Source organism: Muntiacus reevesi, chromosome 1 (genome assembly GCF_963930625.1).
Source record: "Muntiacus reevesi chromosome 1, mMunRee1.1, whole genome shotgun sequence".
Taxonomy (NCBI): Eukaryota; Metazoa; Chordata; class Mammalia; order Artiodactyla; family Cervidae; genus Muntiacus; species Muntiacus reevesi.
Genome location: NC_089249.1, coordinates 203,184,626 through 203,198,277, shown reverse-complemented (window position 1 = coordinate 203,198,277; position 13,652 = coordinate 203,184,626). Strand labels below are relative to the sequence as shown.

The 13,652-nt window shown below is 33.5% G+C and overlaps 1 protein-coding gene across 1 annotated transcript in view; it reads left to right on the top strand.

Moving 5' to 3' along the window:
• ADAMTS19 (ADAM metallopeptidase with thrombospondin type 1 motif 19) overlaps nt 1-13,652 on the top strand; it is a 252,039-nt gene that overhangs the window by 120,920 nt on the left and 117,467 nt on the right. Inside the window, exon 8 of the mRNA XM_065934285.1 lies at nt 1,228-1,333. Coding sequence (XP_065790357.1) covers nt 1,228-1,333 — 106 coding nt within the window. The remainder of the gene's footprint in view (nt 1-1,227; nt 1,334-13,652) is intronic.

The window sequence follows — 13,652 nt, the reverse complement described above, 5'->3', positions numbered from 1 at the left end:
GTCTTGAGCCTCTCTAGGGTTCTACAGTGCTCATAAACTCCTCCTTTCCTATCATTTGGGGTTTGACTTCACTAAATCAGTCCATCTTTCTTCATGAATCTTCTCTCCCCAAAACATGGTCAAGATGATTTGTCATTTTATTTAAATTTAATTTTTCCTTACCATTATTCTTCAGGTTTCTGAAGAGAGAGAAAAGTCACAGCATTCAGCTAACCATCTTTCATTAGTGTGCTCTCAATTGTAATCGAAAGCAAAATAAAATTAGCTGGTGGATGGATTCATCCTTGGCAGTCATGTGATCTTTGGCAAATCATTTTACCTGTCCATTAATTTTTTTCACAAAATGAGGTTACATGTATTTTAAAAGGAGATGAAAATTAGGGAACATACAAATAATTCAAAAAATATATTTTTTATTACAGATATCTTACTTGAGAAAATATAAAATATACTCTTGAATGATTATAGTTCGTTGTATTAAATAATATTTATTGAAATATATGTCTTAATTAGTAAAATAGTATATAAATCTTTGATGAATCAGTGTAAGTGATTTCATATACTATCATCTTAAGTAATAATTTAAACCAAAAGGTCAAATGTTTTGCTGAAATTTTTGTCTTAAATATATTTCAGTATCATGTACTCTGGGTCAGATCATCTTTATTAGCTAAGGAATTATCAAAGGAAAGACTTTAGGTTTTCCAAGTACCGTGGAAGCTTTTTAAGTTACATTAGTTAAAATGATATTTCACAAAATAAAATTTCAAAATTTTACTAACTCAGAATATAAATGTGAGTTCAAGAATCTTCTAAATGTAATTTATTTTAGGGTATTTCTTTGAAATGAGATTTCAAGATTTGAGAAATGATTAAATAATCATTGCTTTTTATTTACATTTTCGAAGTTGTGACTATCTTACATGATGATGAAAAGTGATAACTATAAAATGTATTTCTATGGTATTCCTTGGAGAATTATATAATTGATAAAATGATTCAATCTAAAATATGAAATTTAAAAGACTATTAACAGTTTATTGAGTGACATATATGTATATGACATATATATATTTCTCCTCAAATTATTTATAGGAGCTGGATATCACAGTTTAATAGATATATTTGAGGGGGAAAACTGTCATTTTTATTTTCTTCTATTAATACCAAACATAAATATTTGCACTTTAATTCTGACATTTGATGATTAATGTTTGTGTTTTCTAGGTATAGCTTACTTGAGTGGAATGTGTAGTGAAAAGAGAAAATGTATTATTGCTGAAGACAATGGCTTAAACCTTGCATTTACAATTGCTCATGAAATGGGCCACAAGTAAGTAAAAATCCTGGCTATGCTAATATATTAGTATATAACTTTGTAATTTGAGTTATTGAATTGCCTGCATATCTTTCCTTTTTTTTTGTTTTGAGCCTAAGATTTTTAAAATTAGGGAAATGAAGGAGAGATCATTTACATTTGAAGAGTATTTTCTGATTATTTTAACCATTCCTGATATTTTGAATAAAATCTTATTACATTATTAAAATCCTCATCAGAACAGTCATTACATGGCATATGATTCATTTCAATACACATTTTCAAATGATATAAATCTTGCAGTAATCATGACACTAAAAAAGTATGCATTATTCAAGCATCCAAGGAAAACACTATATGCAAATAAAAATGCTTTCAACTTCTGATAGTTCCTATTTGTTATTACCCAGTAGAGAGCAAAAGAATTTATCTGCACAGTTTAGGAGTGATGCATTTGAAAGAGAATTAAACTGGACACACAGTTCATGTGTAATGAACATTAAGTGCATCTCAGACATAATTCTAAGCACTGTACATAGATTGGCTCACTGAAAACTCATACAAAGCAAGGATTTCATTTTACGGATAATAAAAATAGCAATAATAAGTGTGATAGCAACACTTACACTGTCTTGCTATGTGCCAAACACGTTTGTACATGCTTTATATATCCCCACAACTTTCCTGTGAAATAGACTGTTAGAGTACCCATCTTATAGAGAAGAAACCTGAAGTATAGAGGGGTTATTTACCCTCCCAGAATTATGAAAATACTATCTTGGAGGAAAGATTTGAACTCATATCATCTAACTCGGGTCATACTGTTCTGAATTTGTTCATATGAGTTGTCTACTGTCTTTAGATCTTGAATTCCTCATCAATAAAATGAGGATAATACCTGTATTATGAAGTTTGAGATTCAAATGATGTAAGAAATAGACCATATTTATGGAAATTGGGCTTCCCCGGTGGCTCAGATGGTAAAGAATCTGGGTTGGGAAGATCCCCTGGAGAAGTGAATGGTAATCCACTCCAGTATTCTTGCCTAGAGAATTCCATGGACAGAAGAGCCTGGCAGGCCACCATCTATGGGGTCGCAAAGAGTCGGACACAATTGAACAAGTAACACTTTCAGACTTTCACTACTTTACAGTAAATACACTATAGTAGAATGGTGTAGGTTAGGGAATCAGACCTAATTTTGACTGTAGGCTTCTCTACGTGCTAGCAGTATCAGCAGCACGAATGAAAAGTATTTTAATTGAACTCAGATTTACCGAAGCCCTATTCAGGGAGGTGATCTTTATGGAGGCCTCTTTGGTCAAAGACATATTTGGTTTGGCTGCAGTGTTTCGAAAATTGAATCAGTTGCCAACATTAAAAAGTATAAATTTGACATAAAAATTCAAATTTCCAGACCTGGCAGCATTAGACGCACAGTCCCATATGGCAGCCATTCCTTGGAGCTGAGTAGCGTCTGTACTCTTTAGGCTGGGCCCATCCTCCCCAGCTCATCGCAGGCGGCAGCACTTTGCTACCATTCATCCAGCTGACTTTGTTTTCATCATAGAGCTAGACTCTGTAGACAGTTGAGTAAACTTGAGTTGGCAGTGGAATTTGATTGGTAAAGGAAAACTTTGATGAAAACTTATATAAGACTTAATGGTTTTTATTTTAAAAAAACCCTTTTTTAGTCAAGTAAACTGGAATATGTAAAAATGATCAGGTCATAATTATATAGTCCTATAAATGATCAAATATTGAATGTACCCATAACCTAGTGCAAGAAATAGGTCATTATCAGCAGTGATTGGCTTTTTCATGTCATTGTTTTTAAATGTGTAGAAACACTTTCATTTTCTCTTATGCAGACTTTCAGTTGTCATTTGAGTGCTCTCGGATATATGAGGGGTTTGTTACTTGAAAAAGAAGAAAAGATAAATATACTTGGAAATCATCATCCTTTAGGGAAAGGGTACAATACAGTGACCTCATTCAGTATTTGATACCAGGAATGATAGGATTTAGATTCTAAATTCCAGTACTGATTTTATAATTTAAAGATATTTCAGTTTAATCATAATAGGAAAAAAACCACATGTATCATTTGAATGAAAAATGCTGAGAAATAGTGTTTAGAGGCAAGAAAAAGTTATTATTAAAAAAATTTTAAGTTAGGGCAAATTAATTATAAATATAATTCCTATAAATTAAATGCAAATTTCTGAATACTTAAAATTTTCACTTCAGCAATGCATTAACAATTTGGTAGCTGATTACCTTTTAATGAAACAGACATTAATGATTTTATCAAGTACCATGAATACTAGAGGGTGCACTTTAAAAAGAAATTTTACATTATAAAAGTGTACATATAAAATTAATCTCTTTGATGTGTGCTATATTCTAAAATGTAGGAGAAACAGTAATTAAATGAACAAACCACAGTACAAGTTGCTTTATTAACATGCAAAAGGTTGGTCAAGAACATATAACTACTTAAAAAACTATATGATATGATTTAAGGAAATGCCACTTCAGCTTTATGTAGTAGAAACATTGGTTTTTGAGCAGAAACTGAGGTTGGAATGGTTAAAATGGTAGTAAAATATTATTTTATTTGACTTTTATAGAGCTGCACCCAATATCAATAGAGATGTGCCAAAGGTATGTGTAATGCTTGATGGATTAATACCAGGACATGTGATATATGTTGAACTACTTAGTTACTAAAAATTCTCCTTACCAGTAAGCAGTGTTTGTCTCAAAAGTATAGGCTAAAAATTTTCCTGATGCCTGAGAGTGGGAGACAATAGCAGTGAGAATAATGATGTCTTTATAAAGAACAAAAGAACAAACAGCAGAAAGTTCATCTGTATAAATTACATCATCATCCACTGTAAAATAGAAAACACAATGAAACAAACATGTAGGAGAAGAAATAAAAAAACAATGTTCATGTACACATAGCCTCTTAAATAGGGGAAGTTTTCATAGATGTTCCATAATTATATGGATCTTACATGTGCACGTGTACATACACACAAATACACACACAAACACACCAACAGAACTCTCTTACTTAGAGGCCTAATTAAGATTAAGCTGCTTAAGTGAAGCTGTTAGTTCTTATTTACTTATTTTTTTTTAGTTATGACTTCTTCTAATATACTTCCTATCGGCAGAAATGGATCATTTAATTTTTCAACCCAGAATTTAAGAATGGCAGAATGATTCCATTTTAACTTTTTAATTCAAGAATACATTCATATTCACATATGAAATGTCTCTAAATTGATTTGAAATGGATGTATTTATGTTTGTTCCCTTGAATTTGAGTTCTAGAAATTCCCAGAGCAATTCCACATATAGCTGGAAAAGTCAATATGGGCCACCAAGTAATAAAACTGACTCTTGCTGGTAGGGTGAGAATTTTAGTAATTGAAGTGAACCAAAAAAAAAAAAAAAAAAAGGAAAGAAAATCCTTTTATGATTGCCAAAGAATCTTAATGTCTGCAAAAATCTATTAAATTTTTCCTTTGGGAAGTTACCAATTATAATTTTATGTGTAATGTAAGTAATACTTGTCATAATTATAGGTAATGATATACAAAAGTGTAAGTTCAAAGAAAGAGGAAATAACTGATTTATACCAATATTTTATGGTTACTTTTCCAAAATTATTTTTCTTTCTAAATGATAGATCAAGGGAGTGTTTATGTTTCTTATAACCAAAAATTTCAGCAATAGAATGTTTGATTATTATTTAATGTTTTTATAATTATGAGATATGGATAAGACTTTCATTAATTTACTCTGATGAAGGCTTACATTTTATTTTTATAAATAAAAATACCTTAGGAAATTATTCATAATTTTGACAGGGTTTGTTGAATATATACCTATACACATGTTCACTATATTTTATGTCTTAAATCATCTCTATGAACAAAACTTCTTAAAGCAATAGATTATACTTTGATTTCAAGCTGTAAATTATTATGCATATGTCAACTGGTTATATTTCTATGTGAGGCGAAAGTCCCTGAGACTCTCTGGTTCAGTGATTTGCTAAAAGGACTCATAAAATCCAGCCCAGCTGCTTTACTTATAATGATAGTTTATTTCAGTGAAAGGATGTAGATTAAAATCAGCCATGGAAAAAGGCACATAGGGCAGGGCCCAGGAGATACCTGGCATGCCACATGCTTCTTGTCCTTTTCCAGTGGAGTTGTGTAGAAAATGCTGATTCTCTCACGAATAATGTCTGAGAACACATACATTGTACTGCCAACTGGAGAAGCTAACCTGAGCTTTGGTATCCAGGGTTTTTGGTGGAATTTAGTCATGTAGGCAAGGCTGACTACCCATTCCCTACAGAGGTCAAGCTGTTCTAAGTCCCTCACCACAAGTCATGCTGTTAGTATTAACTACTGAGGATATCTCAGGGCCCCTGTAAATGAAGATACTTTTTTATTAGGCAGGATATTTCAAGGGCTTAGAGTTTCCTCCAAAGAGTAAGACAAGTCCTAGACCTTTTTTAGAATGTGTAGGTTGCAACCCAGATTTGTGGTGTTAACTCTAAACTGCACAATTACACAATATTTTTAAGTTTTAAAAAATCATATTTACATTAGATTGACAAAGGCTATCTAATAAAAATTAAAAAGTCTTTTATTATCAGATGTATCAGTTTATCCATATCTAATACAATCTCACAGAAGTCTGGAACTAAGTATTGTTATTATCATCTTTTTATAGATGAGGAAACAAGCTAATAGACAATAATTTTTCAGAGTTTTTTTGATGTTAAGAGCATTCTTTTTTGATCAGTTATATTGTTAAGAGCTTCCTAGTTCTCTTAGTTTAATCATGTCTTTTAAAGTTTTTGACCTGCAGACTCTTTTTTAATAGTCAAATCTCATACTTTTTTCCTATAGTTTTTTTTTTTGCAATTGGAAGTGCTTCCTCATGCTGCAATTAAGAAACATTTTTGTCTAGTTCTTTTTATTTTCTTCCCTTCACCCTTGATCTCACTCTGCTTTATTGCCATATAATTTAGAAAGTCATCTAGAACTACATTAGTGTATGTAATACAATTTTCTACATTAAAGTTTATTTTCTCATTAACTGCTCAGTGTGCTGTGCTTAGTCGCTCGGTCATGTCTGACTCTTTGCGACCCCACGGACTGCAGCCCACCAGGCTCCTCTGTCCATGAGGATTCTCCAGGCAGGAATACTGGAGTGGATTGCCATGCCCTCCTCCAGGGGATCTCCCCAACCCAAGGATTGAAACCAGGTCTCCCGTGTTGCAGGCAGATACTTTATCGTCTGAGCCACCAGGGAAGCCCAAGAAAACTGGAGTGGATAGTCTATTCCTTTTCCAGGGGATCTTCCCAAGCTGCTCAGTAACTGATCTTATATTGAAAATGTGGCCTCTGATGAGCTGTGCCAGAATATAGCACATTTCTGGCTTTGTTGAAAAAGCCTTGAATTTTTTTTTAAAAGTCAATTGCACTCAATTGTATGCTACAGTGATGTAGCTGATTTACATTGTAGGACACCTGGCAGCCAGTGCCCAGACCACACTTTGAGTAGCCTTGTAACATAACAGCTACCTACTCTGTCATTCTTGCATTGGAGTCACATATGGTTGCCAGAGAGAGGGATATTTTTATTTTTAGCCTGAAAGGTGGTTTTTATTTGAATTCTCTCTCTCCTCATGTATTTTGGCTTCACTTGTGGCTAGTTGGTAAAGAATCCGCTTGCAATGCAGGAGACCTGGGCTCGATCCCTGGGTTGGGAAGATCCCCTGGAGAAGGGAATAGCTACCCACTCCAGTACTCTTGCCTGGAAAATCCCAAGGACAGAGGAGCCTGGTAGGCTACAGTCCATGGGGTTGCAAAGAGTCAGACATGACTGAGCAACTTCACTTTCACTTTACATAATATGATTATATATAAGTTATATAATTTTCATAATTTAGTGGTGTTTTAAATTTGTTATGTAAATGATATATCAAAAATATGAATATATACCATCTATGTACCATGTATGCATATCACGTACTTTTTTCTTTAGGGCCACAAATAATTTAGCCCTCTCTGTGAATTCCAACTAAAAGTAAAATAACCCCGTTTATATCAGGTAAGCTTTTACTGAAACTTAGCCCCAGGTCTTATATTTTATTATAAAATATATAAACTATCAGGGAAATAATAATATGAACTATAATTAATAGTAACATAACCCTGTGGGTATTTTTCTGACCTTGCTGTATCTGGAGATTTATTGAACAGGAAAACTTTATACTGACTTAGCACATTGAGACCAAAGACCTCTGCCCTCCTCTCCAAAAGAAGGAAGGCAGTAATATTAGCCTTATTTTAGGAATGGTGACTGCCAAAACTCATACAGCTCATAAGTGCCTGAGTGGATGTCCAAATCCAGAGCCTGTGTTGTTAACTACTATGCTATGCCAGAGATGCTGAATGGCGCTTCTAACTTACTCAGCTCATTTCTGGGCCTCTTTATTATCTGTCACCAACCTCGTGTCTTCAGCCATACCTCACACTACGCTCCCTCTCATTCTCAGCACTGCAGCCACAATAGAGTTTTTCCAGTGTTTCTAATGGACCATGGTTCTTTGCACAGCATGACATTGGAACATGCCACACCCTCTGCCTTACAAGGATGGGAACAACTTTGATGATTATCTCCTACTGATCATAATTCATACATCTTATCAGTAAGCCATTTTCCTTTAGGATATGTTCTGTAAGTCATCTCTTTAAAAATATACATTCATTTCATCTTTTTATCGGTTTTAAGCTCCAGGGGATAATGAACCATGCCTATTTTTTATTATCATGAGATTCCTAATCCATTTGATAGTTCTCAATACATATTAGGCAATCAGTAAATATATGTTAAATAAGTGAGTAGTATAGTAATTATAACAAGTAATAATTGTATTTGTCTTAGTAAAATTTTTGCATAGAATGTTAATAAAAAATTATTATAGAAAAGGTGTTGTATGCACACTCATTCTTTAGAGCATTTTGAGCTATTGTATGAAACTTTTAATAAGTTCTTAGTTAAAGTTTTATTAAAATAATATCATGTAGTTTCAAATATACCCAAGGTTACATGGAGCGAGACTTTATTCCAGCATGCACATGCAGAAATGATTCCCCACACACTAGAAGTGCTCCCTCCTGAAGTCTTCCTATCACAATGAGCGGAAGCGCCATCCTTCCAGACACTCAGCCAGACACCATGAAATTATCCTTGAGCCCTCTGTTTCTCACTCTTCACATTCTCTTCATCAGCTGTTGACTCTACCTTTATAACATATCCAGAATCTGATTGCTTCTCACTAATCTCCTACTACCACTCTGGGCCAAGTCATCGTCTCTCTTCTGGGTTATTACAGTGGCTTCCTAAATGATCTTTATTTTTCAGCCCTTACCTCCCATGGCCTGTTTTCAATTCAGAGCCAGGGAGATTCTTTTGAAACAAGACAAATTACCTGCCCTCATTGCTCAAAATCTTCCAGTAACTTCCTATCTCACTGGTAAAATCCCCAGTCCTTAAAATAGCCCACAAGGCCCTAGAATAGCCTCCTCCCCTTCAAGCCTTCCATTGCCGTCCTTACTAACAGGGCTTGAGATGCATCAGCCTCTTTTCTGTAACTCAAACACATGAAGCACAGATCCTCTGCCCTTTGCTTTTCCTTCTGCCTGCAATATCCTTCTTCAGAACAGTCACATGACTGTCTCCATTATTATTTTTTTTAGTTCTCTGCTCAAGTGTCATAAGGCGAGACCTTTCTGAATACATTTCTTAAAACCATAATAACCACACCCCCCACTTATCTTCCTCTGCCTACTTTAATTTGCTTCATAAAATGTTTCCAGTTCTAGACATGTATCTATTTATCTGTATGTATGTGTTGAATTCTTGACTCCTTAGCTCAGTATTATATTTCCAACCTCTAGAACAGCAGTACTTGCTTACTTGGCACATAGTATGTACCTAAAAATGTCCTTACTCAATAAAGACAAATTAATGAAACTTAATGAATTTATTAAATGTATAGGATATGTAACCTAAATTGTGTAGAACAGCTGACTATATAAATGTACTGATTGTTTGTTAGAAATGAATTAAATAATCCACTTGAGGAAATGAGTTGTTATATCTAAGTGGTAAGTTGGCATTGATTTTCACATTAAAAATTTTCATTGGGATTAAGATTATGATTTGGATTAATGGATATTTTAAGGACATTGAAATCTCTCGTCCCATTTTAAATACCTGAAAATTCCAAAAAGAAATGTTTTAAATAAATAATTAAGCTAAAGGGCCAGAAAGAAAAATTTTTACATACTAGAGATAGAAGTAATCTATTGTTATAAAAGAGATGGAATTCCTCACTCACAGGAGGCTATCTTAATGCTAGATGGAGGATCTGAGGGTTTTAATGTACCCTGGGAAATGGAAACCAGAGCTTCACAGCCCCGTACATGGCAATGTGTATCTCCTGAGGCGGCAATAGATGGTTTGCTTCAGGATATGGCATGAAAAATAATCCATCAGGGAGTCTGGGATGAGCCAGATTCTAATGACATAGTTTCAAAGTATAAAGGCAAACATTAACAAAACAGAGATATAATTACAAAAATAGTGGGAGTCTTTAACATAGCTCTCTGTGACTGATAGATCAAGTGAGCAGAAAGATCTTTATAGAAAAAATTTGAACAACGAAAAATTTTGGGCGAATAGAAAACCTACAGTGAACTATTAAAGAATACCTAATCTTTTAAAGCCTATTGGATAGTTACAAAGAATAACCATATATTGTTTTATTCTGTAAGTCTAAACAAATTTCTAAAGATGAATATACAAATGAATTTATTTTTTTTATCATAGTACAATTAAGCATCCAGTAACAAAAAGAAAACTAAGACTTTTACAAGCATACTTTTCAAAAACGCATGTATCCCAGAAGAAATCATTAAGGAAACCAGAAAATTTTCAGGTTTAAACAACAGTAAATATAATATTTAGAAAATACAGCTTACATAGAGGAAAATGAATAGGCTAATGAATAGCTTTAAATATACATAAAAACCTTATGGTGAAATTAATGCCCTAGTTTTCAAATTAAGTTGTTAAAAAAATAACAAAGTAAAAGAATAGAAAAAAGAAATCACAAAGAGTAGGAAGTAATAAAAAATAAAAATGCAATAAATGTGAACAAAGCCAAGATTAGATCTATGAAAATGCAAGTAAAAGTGACAAAAATAGAATTAATTAAAATAAGCATAATTCAACAGTACTAGGAATGAGAAAAGGAGGTGTAACACAGATAACAAAGACATTAAAAAGAAATGCTAAGAAAATACACTGAATGCTTTCATGGCAAGAAGTTACAAACCTATGAAGTGGGAAAATTCTAAGAAAATGTAATGGAAAGACATAAAGCTGTATAACCATTTTAAAAAACTGAATCAGCAGTTTAGAATCTTTTTAAAGAAAACATGAGTTCAGGCATAGTATAGGTTCAAGGAAATTTTAAAAATCTGAGTTTTCTAGAATGAAAGAACATCCCCAGAGTCATCATTTGAGTCTAGTATTAATATAATCAATAAAGGACATAAACTAAGTAAAAGACATTTATGAAGAAGAAAGTTATGATTATTTATTATCTGAGAATGATGTCCAATGGCAAAGAAACTTTTTCAAAATAAAGTAGCACTGTATAAATAAATGAAGTTAATACGAGAGAATAAAGTTGACTTTATATCTGTATAACAGAGGTCATTTATCATTTAAAACTCTTAACCCCCTCATTAACAGATTAACACATTCTGTTAATTAGAGAAACCACACTATCTTAGTAGAGACAGAAAAAAAAATCTAATATAATTTACTCATGTAAATTTACCAAAATCAGTGGGAAGCTTTGGGAACAACCAACACTGATTTTGGTTAAATATTAGAAAAATTCTCTATAAACTTAATAAAATCACAAATATATCTCTATATCTACTTCTGTACATTACTGGAGGTACAAGTTCAGTTCAGTTGCTTAGTTGTGTTCGACGTCATGAGTCTTTGCGACCTTATGAATCGCAGCACGCCAGGCCTCCCTGTCCATCACCAACTCCCGGAGTCTACCCAAACCCATGTCCATTGAGTCAGTGATGCCATCCAGCCGTCTCATCCTCTGTCGCCCCCTTCTCTTCCTGCCCCCAATCCCTCCCAGCATCAGAGCCTTTTCCAATCAGTCGACTCTTCGCATGAGGTGGCCGAAGTATTAAGAGTTTCAGCTTCAGCATCAGTCCTTTCAATGAACACCCAGGGCTGATCTTCTTCAGAATGGACTGGTTGGATCTCCTTGCAGTCCAAGGGACTCTCAAGAGTCTTTTCCAATACCACAGTTCAAAAGCATCAATTTTTCGGCGCTCAGCTTTCTTCACCGTCCAACTCTCACATCCATACATGACCACTGGAAAAACCATAGCCTTGACTAGACGACCTTTGTTGGCAAAGTAATGTCTCTGCTTTTTAATGCGCTGTCTAGGTTGGTCATAACTTTCCTTCCAAGGAGAAAGCATCCTTTAATTTCATGGCTGCAGTCACCATCTGCAGTGTACAGACCAGTATATTATTGGGGTTGTTGGTTAGTCGCTAAGTTGTGTGTGACTCTTGCGACCCAGGGGACTGCAGTGCACCAGACTCCACTGTCCATGGGGTTTCCTAGGCAAGAGCAATGGAATGGGTTGCCATTCCTTCTCAGGGATCTTCCTGTCCCAGGGATTGAAGCCACATCTGCAGCATTGCTGAAAGATTCTTTACCACTGAGCCATCAGGGAAGCCCCTACAAGCCAGTACAGAATGGGAGAAAAATAAAAGATGTAGTGTTAAGAATGAAGAAACAAAGCTATTTTACTTTGCAGATTACATGATTGCCTGTATAAAAACATAATGCACATAAAATATAGAATTAGTTGATGAGTATAGCAATTTTATTGGATATAAGATATATATTAAGAAAGTAGCATCAACACAAAAATGCAAAATATCAAAAAAAGAGGTTACTGTTTACCTACTGTAGCAACAAAAACCACAAAATACTTAAGCATAATCTAAAAAAAGATAGAAATGCTAATACTTCTATTAAAATTCATTAAATTAAACTTGTATCAGTAGACGTATAATTGTTTGTGGATAAATGAAATATCTTACAGATGTCAGTTCTGCTATAAATACTTTAGAGGTTCATGGAAATTCCAGTGAATATACTTATTTCTAACATTTATATATAAGTACAAATAGCCAAAAATAGCCAAAACATTTTTGGAAAAGCCATGAAGCTGGAGGAGGAGTAGAATAATATGGAAATCTTTCTCTAACAGAAATGAAGTCCTATTATAAAGACTAAAGTAACCGAGACCTTGACATTTACACACATAGACAGTCCAGTGAAATGCAGAATTATAAAGAGGCCCATGTTTTCTTGAAAACCTGACTTCTGGACCGTGTGTCATTGCAGATCAATAGAGAAATTGACTAGTAATTAAAATGAGATAGTGTGATTGGTTTGCTAAATGTGTAAAAATAAAATTGAACACTTTCTTAAGATCATTTCTAGAAACCAATTGTGGGTAAAATAAAGATTGTTATAGTACAGATGAGACTTCTAACAAAAAATATATGAGACTATCTCTAGGCCTTCAAGATTGAAATGATTTCTACAACAGCGCATATTTTATGTGCCTTCTTTTTGAGGGCAGAAGCATGAGACCTGATAAAGAATTTGGTCGTGAATGTTAGAATTTGTCTTGTTCAAATTTCCTATTTGTGTGAATGTTTCCCTTAATGCTTGTTGTTGTTGTTGAAAGTATATTTGATTTATAATGTTGTGTTAAGTACAACTGTACAGCAGTCATTTCCTTACACATACATGTACATTCTTTTTTTAAATATATTCTTTCTGTCATGGTTTATCATAGGATATTAAATATAGTTTTCTGTGCTATATATGGTAGGACCTTGCTATTTATCTCCTTAATACTTAAATTACTTAGATTGCATAAAAAATTTAGACACACACACAGTATAATGTGTATGGACATATATATTGCATGTATTTGTTTTTGTGAAAATATTTAATAATTTTAAAATATAATGCTAGAAAGGAGGGGCAAAATGACTATCATTTGTGTAAATGGAAAACTTGAGACAATCTACTAAAAAAACTATTAGAGCAATAAGAAAATTTTAGTGGCTTTTTACAAAACTGTAAAAAATTTTTGCTTTCCAA